This window comes from Erythrolamprus reginae, chromosome 2 (genome assembly GCF_031021105.1).
Source record: "Erythrolamprus reginae isolate rEryReg1 chromosome 2, rEryReg1.hap1, whole genome shotgun sequence".
In the NCBI taxonomy this organism is placed as follows: domain Eukaryota; kingdom Metazoa; phylum Chordata; class Lepidosauria; order Squamata; family Dipsadidae; genus Erythrolamprus; species Erythrolamprus reginae.
Genome location: NC_091951.1, coordinates 102,035,724 through 102,046,694, shown reverse-complemented (window position 1 = coordinate 102,046,694; position 10,971 = coordinate 102,035,724). Strand labels below are relative to the sequence as shown.

The following is a 10,971-nucleotide window of genomic DNA, read 5'->3' as shown; positions in this document are numbered from 1 at the left end:
GGGGCGTACATAAGCGCACTAGAGTGCCTTCCATCCCCTGTCCTATAGTCTCTCCTATATCTCGTATTTCTTCTCTACTATATCCTCTATATTCATTGTGTATTATTGTGTATTGGACAAAAAATAAAATAAAATAAAATAAAATAAAATGAAATGGAATAAAATAGAATAAAATAAAATAAAATAAAATAAAATAAAATAAATAAAATAAAATAATGAAATGAAATGAAATGAAATGAAATAAATAAAATAAAATAAAATAATAAAATAAAATAAAATAAAATAATAAAATAAAATAAAATAAAATAATAAAATAAAATAAAATAAAATAAAATAAAATAATAAAATAATAAAATAAAATAAAATAAAAGAAAATAAAAAATAAAAGAAAAGAAAAGAAAATACCCGAGGTGGGTAATATGAGGACCCGGATTGTGGGGGCAATATGCTGGCTCTGCTAAAAAGTGCTATTGCTAACATGTTGTAAACCGCCCTGAGTCTAAAGAGAAGGGTGGCATAAAAATCGAATAAATAAAATAAATAAATAAATTTGCATCCTTTTAGAGGGTCGTTGAAGCACTTGGGGGTTTATCTGGGTCCTCAGCATCACCTGAGTAGTGCGCCTAGTTCCTGTAGTCTGCAATTTTTCTCTGAAAATCTATTCCTATTTTCACACCATTCAAAGAGCGTTCATTTTATTTATTTTTATTTATTCATTTATTTTGTCAAACATGTACAAGATAGTAGGCATTAGTATAAACATAAACATAAGCAAAGTTGGTACAGGTAAATTAGGCAATAGGACAAGAGGACAGGGACGGTAGGCACAATGGTTACTTATGCATGCCCCTTACAGACCTCTTAGGAATGGGGTGAGGTTGACTGTAAATAATCTAAGGTTAAAGTTTTTGGGATTTGGGGAGGAAACCACAGAGTCAGGTAGTCCATTCCAGGCATTGATAACTGTTGCCAAAGTTGTATTTTCAGCAGTTGAGTTTGGAGTGGTTTACATTAAGTTTTAATCGACTGTGTGCTTGCATATTGTTGCGGTTGAAGCTCAAGAAATCATTAACAGGTAGGACATTGTGGTAGATGATTTTATGAACTGCATTTAGGTCAGATTGAAGGTGAGGTCAACTGTAGACAGTCCAAGGTTAAAGTTTTGGGGATTTGGGGAAGAATCCACGGAGTCAGGTAGTACAATCCAGGCATTGATCATTCTATTGCTGAAGTTGTATTTTCTGCAGTTGAGTTTAGAGTGGTTTACATTTAGTTTGAATCTATTACGTGCTCGTGTATTGTGTATTGTGTATTGTGTATTGTGTGTGTATGCTTCTCAACATACACTTGGCCCCAACCCAGAGGGCTTTTGGAAAGGCTGTCAAGAATGTTTTTTTCTTTCCTTGAACCTTTGAGTCATGACGTGTGCTGCCCCAATTGAATGAAGATGGAATTTTTGCCTCAATCACCATTTTATTGTTTTATTGCTGTTTGCAGGTTCATGGTCGACAATTTTATTTATTCATTTATTTGTTAGGTTTGTAAGTCATCTAGACTTACCTTCAGTTGACCCACTGTGTATAAATGTTACTAATCAATTAATATGGTATCTAGAGATGTGAGAAATGTCTCCCTCCTGACATATTCTAAGTCTATATTGACTATTTTGAGTGCTTTGAGGAAGGAACAAAATACAAGTGTTTTTGAGTCTGAAACAAAATGTGGCTGCTTTGAGATGGATGGCTTTCATTAGAGACATACAAAACATTTCTTTCTTGAAATGTTTCAACTTCAAAATGTCGATTTGAGAGTACAAAGCATGAAACAAAATCCAGATTTCAAGTGTTCTATATGGAGTATGAAACAAAGATGAACCAAAACCACTTTTACAGTGGCAACTCTAGATTTAATTCAGCTCAATCCCCAAAGAAACTACCTAACAATTCCAAAACTCAAAGAATAACAATAGAAAGCTATGAGCCTGCCCATATGTGTCATTGAATCTTGTGCATTTTAATCCATTCCCTCATCCACAAGGAACTTCAACCCATCTCCAGGACCCAAAGAGAACCTGGGAAACTGCTATGAAACACAAATACCATCTTAATTTTGTGTTTTAAATGGGAATAAATACAACACTTTTTTTTTAGAATCATCCCCCAAAATGATTACCTCCTCATGCTATGGAATGGAGGTTGTCTATAAAACTTGTACAGAATCTTATTTTGTAAAACAGTTGCCTTATTATTATTATTATTATTATTATTATTATTATTATTATTATTATTGTAACTCTGCAGTCTAATAGACATTAGGAAACAGAGATTGTGGAGCAAAAGAAACGCAAAAGCAGATCAGGATGCATAGTTCATTTTATTGACAGGTGAAATTAATTTAGAAGATATTCCATGGGTAGGTAAACAACACTGGGGGAAAGAAGGATGGAGAAAGAGCCATATTTCGTGGAGTAATATATCAATCCTCTGGATCTGTATTGCATTACTCCTTACATTTTCCATAGTAGTTCAATGTTATTATTCCACGACTTTCACTATGAAGAGAAAGATATAGCACAAAATTTGAAAATCCAGAATATCTAAACATTTTCACAAGTATAAACTGTTCTGCCCCAGCTACGGACCACAAAGAATGCAGCACTCATGAAGTCTGTACAAATCTTAATTTACTAATTAAGGACTACTAATGAGATTTCTTAGCATGAGTCCATGGAATAATAACTCAATTGAGTAAACAGAGTTGTAGATAACAGCTATCTTTCGGTGGTTGGCAAATGCCCAGAAGCAATTTGCAGGACAAATGTCAAGAGGGAAAACAAGAGCCGATCACATGTTATTGGAGTCAAGACATGAGGGAATATTGTTTCCTACAAATTGGCTCCTTCATCAACATCCCTTATATAGGCAAGTGGAGTGTTCAATTAGCCCCAAGCCTTACTCCCAAGGAGACCTCCTCCTGAGGAACTATTCCTGCCTTTTGGCAGCTCTACATGCCATGCTTTGAGAATAGGCTCCTCTTTTTATTCCTCGTAACTGATTGGAACTTCTTGAGGTTCTGAAAGCCCTGGATGAATCTCCTCTGGCACTGAGTCCTCACCAGCCTCCTCACTGTCCAACTCTGGTTGGACAGGTCGCTGGCACATCACCACACCAGCCTCTTCACTAGTAGAATCAGTTACCAACTGCATGGGATGCTGACAGGCCACAACAAAACCCAACATATTTTATAGCAACATATTTTACAGCATCTATAATTTAAATGTAGAGTCTAGTATAATGAGCAGATATAGCTCTTGCTTCATTTTGGCTGGCTGTGGTATGACAACAGACAAACAGCTCTCTAATGAGGACATTCATTGACTGCAGAACAATCTTTGTCAGCCTAACTGAAACAAATGCAAACAGTAGCAAATTCAGGTCTCCTACAAAGTGGATCCGAGGTGGGTTTCATCAGGTTCTGATCAGTTCTGGAGAACCGGTAGCAGAAATTTTGAGTTGTTTGGAGCAGGGGTGGCTTCTGACTTACCTCTCTACTGGTTTGTTTTCTCCTGTGCCATGTGGGCACACATGTGCTACATGCTGCACTGTGTTGATGCACTTTGTGCAGGTGCGCTTGCATGCACAGTGCTGAAAACAAGATGGTGCCGCCTATGGTGCTGCTGACAATGCCAGTTTGGGGACGTGTCCAGCCAATTATTGCTGCCAGTTCAATGATCAGAGGGATATTCCTGCTACCAGTTCTATAGAATTGGACCATATTGGAAGGAACCCCTCTCTGGTTTGGAGAACCGGTAGTGGACATTTCGGGTAGTTTAGAGAAGCAGTAAATACCACCCGTCCCCATCTATTGTCTGCCTCCCAATTCCCAGCTGATTGGGAGGAAATAGGGATTTTGCAATAACCTTTCCCTGGATTGGAGTGGGAATGCAGATTTTAGAATATCCATCTCCTGCCCCACCCAACAAGCCACGCCCACCAAGCCACACCATGCCCATAGAGGCACATTAAACAGAACTGGTAGTAAAACAAAATTGAATCCCACCACTGAAATGGTTCATTTTGGCATCGTGAGTGAAACCGATACTTACATAAATGCATTGCAGAAATAGCATTTGTTGGAATAGGTCATACCATTGGAGCCACAATGGGGCCGGTACTCCCTGGTGCATGCTTTTCTGGGAAAGCCAGTGCAATCAACCTGCAGAGAGAACAACATTGATTTTATCTTCTCTTGGCTAATCTAAGACTCTTAAAGATCTTGTGATCTTCTACATTCAGTGATGTAAAAACAGTGTTTTCCAATTTGTGGAAATCCATGTGTGTAGACTTCAACATCGAGAAATCCATTTGGTCATACTGGTTGAGGAATTCTGGACAATGAAGTCTACATAACAGAAGGAATTGGTCATGTGAGAATCCATGAGGGACCCTGTTGGTGCAGTGGTTAGAATGCCATATTGCAGGTTAATCCTGCCCACAGCCTGAAGTTAGATTCTGATGGGCTCAAGGTTGACTCAATCTTCCATCCTACCAAGGTCGGTAAAATAAAAACCCAGATTATTGGGTACAATATACTGCTATATGTAAACTGCCCAGAGAGTGCAATGGCCTTTTGGAGAAAAACGCTTTGGGGACAGCCATTGATTGAGAATCACCATGGATAACTTTGGAAAACCTTTTTGAAATCAGGCTGCCCTGAGGTTATGTGCCTTTTGGTATCAAAAAAATACCGTACGTGCTTATTACTGATCTAACTTTCTGTTATTAGATCATTTTGCTCTTTCATGGATTGTAACGGCTTGTAAGATGCTTTTAGTAAATGGGCTACAAATATTTTGTATAAATACAAATTACTAGGGCCAAATTTTATTTGGTTTTACATATTTGCATTGAAAGAATGTGCTTAATATGATTGCTCTTTAAAACCAGTGGAAGGCAGTTCAGTCTAGAACTACTTTGAAACTGCATTTCAAAGGAGAAACCTAATGTTTCTCCCGGACCCTTTATCTAATAATATTTATTCCTTATTATAGGAATTCATAATTACCCAAATTAATTATGTCTATTATATTGTAAAGTCAATTTCCTTGGATGTATTCTGTCCTCCTCCCCCCCCCCCATGTAACATAAATCACAATTTTACCACTTCATACTAAAAACTGGTTACTTTACATAATCCATGAAATCCATATAAATTTCCTCCCAGACATTGCTTTCATTGCTCTCTCCTCCTCTCCACCTCACTGCCATTGCAAAATCATAGTAGATCTAAATCTTCGACCGTGATTATTTGGGTGTATTACATAGTTGACACTTACTGTCTTTTCTTCTTCTTCAAGAGCATCTGAAAAGAAAAAATAAATCCATAAACAATATAAAATAAAACCATAGATTGAATAAGGACCAACTAAATAATTTCTTTCACTACAAAAAAAAGGTATTTAACCTTACATATTTGTTTCTGTCCTTCTGTCCTCTCGAATGAAACTACATTCAAATTCATACAACTATCACTGAATAATGGTTGGACTAAACATGATCAAAATTAATCAGATAACAACATAAAAACAAAAATAAGCAATCAAAAACAACTACATTTATAATCCTTTTGTTGGAATACAATGTTGGACTAAGTTTAATGGCTAGTTTAATTGATTAAAGATTTAATTGATTAAAGCCCGGATTCATGGTCAGAAATGCTTTCTGGGGCTTTAAAGCTTTAAAGCTGCTTAGTCTTTGGTATCGATGGGTGTCAGGATTATGGAGTGCTGCAATTTTATTTCTAAAGATTCATATTATTTCTACATAATACTAGCTGGGGTTGGAAATCTGTCACAAATACACAATCCTGTAAAGAAGTTTTTGAAATGCCCACTTTTGTGAGGCTGAATAATGCCTGAATAATAATTGTGAATAATGTGGATCTAAGTTTCCTATTCCACTCCACTCCACTCCACTCCATTCCATTCCATTCTATTCTATTCTATTCGGCTTACCTGTGCACAAAAAGAAGAGTGTCAGTGTGAAAAACAGGCAAATAGCCACCTTCATGTTGATAGGAAAGGAAAAATCACACCAGAGTTCTTCCACTGAAACAGCTTCTAGCTATCAGGGACACAGGTACTGTTTAAGCTCTAGCTCGGCATTTATGTGTATATATAAGCATATCACCCGCAGCCTTATCAAAAGAAGATAAGAGAATGTTGACATTGCAAGTCCCTATAGGCAGTTTTCAGTTTCCCCATTCTATTAGTATTGGGGAATGTGAAAAGCTTGTGTTTGTCAGCTTCTATTAGTAAATATTGAGTGATCTTTGGGAACAGTAAACATTTGTTAAATCATAAATCTTAAGCAAGTAAATCATTTATATGTTCAAAGGGGAAATATGAAAAATATAATTATTCATCAAATATCAGTTATTCATTAAAGGCTACACAGAATACAGTTCTTAGATAACCTCAAAATAATCTTCATGTGTTTCTAGCTAGGATCCCGATTATTAAATTCTACCACAAAGCAATGAAATTGTGCTATTACAATTGATTGAAGAACTATGGCTGAGAAGAATGACCATTTTGCTATTCCTGGCTGAGCAACACAGAGAGGTGGCCGATGAAGTGGCCCATCTGTCAAGGAGCCGCAGGAGTCCGGAGAGGAGACCGGCGAGGTGCTGCTGGAGCCTGTACCACCCTCAGCCAGGCACAAGCAGCAGTAGGATTGCAGGAAAGCAGGGCTGAGGTCCAGAGAGGGGCAGCTGCCATGGGTGCCCTGGGCCATGGCTGGGATGCTTCTGGTCTGGGCATCCAGCACTGTGCTTCCTGCATGCGCAGGATGTTAAAGGGCGCACGGACGCACCTACCACTGTTCCATTCCAGTAGGGCTGCATATGGCTGCCCCTTACTGCTCCCACCTCTTTTGTAAGCAAAATCCACTCCTTTGCAGATATAATATTTTAAAAACAAGGAATACAGTATATTTGACAAATTTTAAAGGAAAAATAAGCATGCCACTTATGTTTGACCAATTTCAAAATTTGAAAAGGCACCTGGTTAATTTATGAGCTGATCTTTGCAAGATAGTGGTTTTGAAGAACTGACCAGTCTTGCTTCTCCTCTTTAACTTTCATAAGCACAGTTCTTTAAAAAACTATTATATCTATATTTAAATTGCTCGAAACCACCTCAGGACCTATGAGCCACGGTATCAGCCTGAGGCCATCGCTTGAATTGGAGATTTTGACCTGCTACAAGATAGAAAGTTGAATGCATCGGTACTTTAGGAATTTTGGAAATATTCAAGGTCATGGTTTGTTCAGCACCACAAAAGGCAATGTGAACTGTGTTGCCGTCTGCATCAAGCTAGACTGGAAAGGGAGAATGTAAGTGAGCACTGAGGAGACTGTGGAGGAGGGAAGCCAAGCAAAGGGACATCTGCAGCGGGCCTGGCAGACTTTCTAAGCCTGACTAAAGTAGAGATTGAAGGGGGAGAAGAGATTTATTTATTTATTTGTTTGTTTGTTTGTTTGTTTAGTCCAATACACAATGAGGGTTTTAGTGGGTATATATCTATATACACATAGTGAAATACATGATGAAGGTTATAGAGGAGATACTCATAATAAAATATATTTAAGAGATAACAGAAAAGAAGATATAGTAATAGAACATATCAATGAAAGAATAGAAGAAGAGATATAGGAATAGAAGAAAGGTATAGGAGATGTAGGAATAGAAGAAAGGTATAGGAGATATAGGAAAGCAATAGGACAGGGGACGGAAGGCACTCTAGTGCACTTGTACTCGCCCCTTAGTGACCTCTTAGGAATCTGGATAGGTCAACCGTAGATAATCTAATCTAATAATCTAAGGGTAAAGTGTGTGTGTGTGTGTGTGTGTGTGTGTGAGAGAGAGAGATTTGATCCAATTTTGGAGAATTATATCAGGGCTGGTGATGGTGTTCTCTCTCTCACACACACACACACACAAACACACACAAACACAGAGAGAGAGAGGGAGAGAGAGAGAGAGAGAGAGCTTGGATCTTATTTTCCTCCCATCCACCCCTGCTGTCCCACCCACCACAGACCCCAGGATTTTCTCTGCAATCCTGCCAGCCTCATACAGGTACCATCCTCATGTCTGAGGTAGAGTTGGCCACTTCCAAGTAGTCACATGACCGCCACCCCGGCCACGCCCACCAGGTAATTAGGAAGGTTGGCATTTTGTGATAAATAAGTTTGGGCTGCAGTTTGGGCACTCAGACCTGAAAAGGTTCGCCATCTCTGTCCTAGAGGGTTGAAAAAACTGTTCACTGTTGACAGAACTCCTCTCCTTGTGAAGACAGTATTCTGAGTTGGGCCTCTGAAAGTCCTTCTTCAAGTCTCAAAACAGACCGAGACTACGTTGGACAAGAGAAGCATCAATGCCAAAATCGAGGTCTTGTAATCCCTTGGCGTGGTCTTCAGGATTGATGGCTTTGAACACTTTTTCACTATTGGATGCTATTTCGTGCATCTTGAGGTTGGCTATCGCTACCATCTGGCATCATCTTTTCAAGACATCTGTAGCATCTGTTGGAGTAGGTATAGATTTTAGACTATCAACGACATAAAAGTCTCATTCCACAAAGCGTCTGGCATCTGTACTGTATTTGGCCTCACCTATGCGAGCAGTGTGTTGTAGGCCATGGTTGGCAATTGCAGGGGATGAACCATTCATAAAGACAAGCACTCACATTATATATGATCTGTTAGTTTTTCTGTTCATTCTTGAACCACAGGAAGTGCATATAATTATGATGATCTTTTCTGACAAGGAACAAGTAAAATATCTGCTGGATATTGGCCATGATGCTATGGCTTCCTTTCTGAAGGAAAGGCTGTTTCCAGGCTGTTTAAGAGGCTGTTGGAAAGATTGGGTCCTGTTCAGAGAGAGGTTTTGGAGCTGTGCACTTGCATCGAAGACCATTCTTATCTGACCTGGCTTTTGTGGATAGTATATTCCAAAGAATGGCAGGTACCAACATTTTTCATCTATTTTGAGAGTTGGGGCAAGTTCAACATTGTCCATGAACTCCACCAGATGGGTTTTAAATGCAGGCTTCCTGTTCATGAGTCATCTCAGTCTGTAGAGTCAAAAGAGAGCTTGCTCATGGTTATTAGGCAGGCACTGTCTGGGTGTGCAAAAGGACAGTGGTGCAACCCAACTTCCATTGACATCCTGTTTAAGTTCCTTTTCAATGAGCTGCAGAAAGTCTTTGTCCTCCATTGACATGACTAAGTCACTGTCCTCTTTGCTGGTCTGGAACATTGCCACTCCTAGGACATGGTTGTCTTTCAAAGTCGTGAAGTGTTCTGGGCATGGCTTCAAGTGGGATGCTCTTCCATTATTGAGAATGGTGGTTGTGAAGACATTCGCTTGATTTGGCGCCTGCAGCTGATTGACACAGACTGTTCCTAAGATGGTCCATCCAAGTGTAGTTTTGTGGCCAACTGGAGAGCCATCTGGTCCTGTGATCTGTGCCTTTTGAGGGAAAACTCTGGGGGCATCAGCCCCCAACATGAGCAGGATTTCAGCTTCGGGGTCTAGTGCACAAAAGAAATTAGCTATGTACAGTGGTAACTTTACCTACAAACACCTCTACTTATGAACTTTTCTAGATAAGAACCGGGTGTTCAAGATTTTTTGCCTCTTCTCAAGAACCATTTTCCACTTACAAACCCAAGCCTCCGAAACTGTAACCAGAAAAAGCACGGAGAAGCCTCTGTTGTGCCTCTCTAGGAATCTCCTGTGAGGAAACAGGGCTGGAAAAGTCGGAGAGAAGCCTCTGTGGGGCCTCTCTAGAAATCTCCTGTGAGGAAACAGGGCCAGAAAAGGCAGGGAGAAGCCTCTGTGGGGCTTCTCTAGGAATCTCCTGGGGGAAAACAGGGCCAGAAAAGTGGGAAGAAGCCTCCGTGGGGCCTCTCTAAGAATCTCCTGGGAGGAAACAGGGCCTCCACCCTCCCTGTGGTTTCCCCAATCACACACATTATTTGCTTTTACATTAATTCCTATGGGAAAAATGCTTCTTCTTACAAACTTTTCTACTTAAAAACCTGATCACGGAACGAATTAAGTTTGTAAGAAGAGGTACCACTGTATTTTAGGTGAGGTATATTGCTTACTACATTGATACCATAAAGTATGTTTCCTCAGAGTGGATGTCAAAGACCTGGCACATTACACGTTAACTAAAGAGTATCTATATTCAGAAAAAAAAACTAGGCATGCTCCTCCCAAATTCATTGGATAAAAAAGGGAGGTGAGTATAAAGTACAATCAACATTGCACGATTCTGTTACTATTGCCTATCTCAGTATAGTCCTAGTCTTTTTATAGAACCTGTTTCCTAATCTAGTCTATGTTGAAGATCTGACAACAGAATATGTGATCATTTACCCACTACCATAGGGAATCTTGATGGAGTCTAGATCCTTTCACTAGGAGCCAGGGGATGTGTCTTCTCAACAGCAACCTATTTATGGAACAACTTTCTTCCCAACATACAGTTGGCCCCAACCCAGAGTGCTTTTAGAAAGGCTGTCAAGAATGTTTTTTTCTTTCCTTGAGCCTTTGAATCATGACGTGCTGCCCCAATTGAATGAAGGTGTTATCATTACCTCAATCACCATTTTATTGTTTTATTGCTGTTTGCAGGTTCATGGTCCACAGTTTTATTTATTCATTTATTTGTTAGGTTTATAAGTCATCCAGACTTTCCTTCAGTTGACCCACTGTGTATAAATGTTACCAATCAATTAATATGGAATCTAGAGATGTGGGAAATGTTTCTTTCCTGACATATTCTAAGCCTATATTTACTATTTTGAGTGCTTTGAGGATGGAACAAAATACATGTGAAGTGTTTTTGAGTCTGAAACAAAATGTGGTTCATTTGAGATAAATGGTTTTCAGTA

The 10,971-nt window shown here is 39.1% G+C and overlaps 1 protein-coding gene across 1 annotated transcript; it reads right to left on the bottom strand.

Moving 5' to 3' along the window:
* Window positions 1-2,389: 2,389 nt before the first annotated feature.
* Window positions 2,390-6,168, bottom strand: LOC139158519 (ovomucoid-like). Its single transcript, XM_070735841.1, has 4 exons — window positions 6,014-6,168; window positions 5,336-5,361; window positions 4,106-4,215; window positions 2,390-2,551 (listed from the first exon to the last, which is right to left on the bottom strand). The coding sequence occupies exons 1-4, from the start codon at window positions 6,066-6,068 to the stop codon at window positions 2,500-2,502; spliced, it is 243 nt and encodes an 80-aa protein (XP_070591942.1). The 5' UTR covers window positions 6,069-6,168; the 3' UTR covers window positions 2,390-2,499.
* Window positions 6,169-10,971: the final 4,803 nt, after the last annotated feature.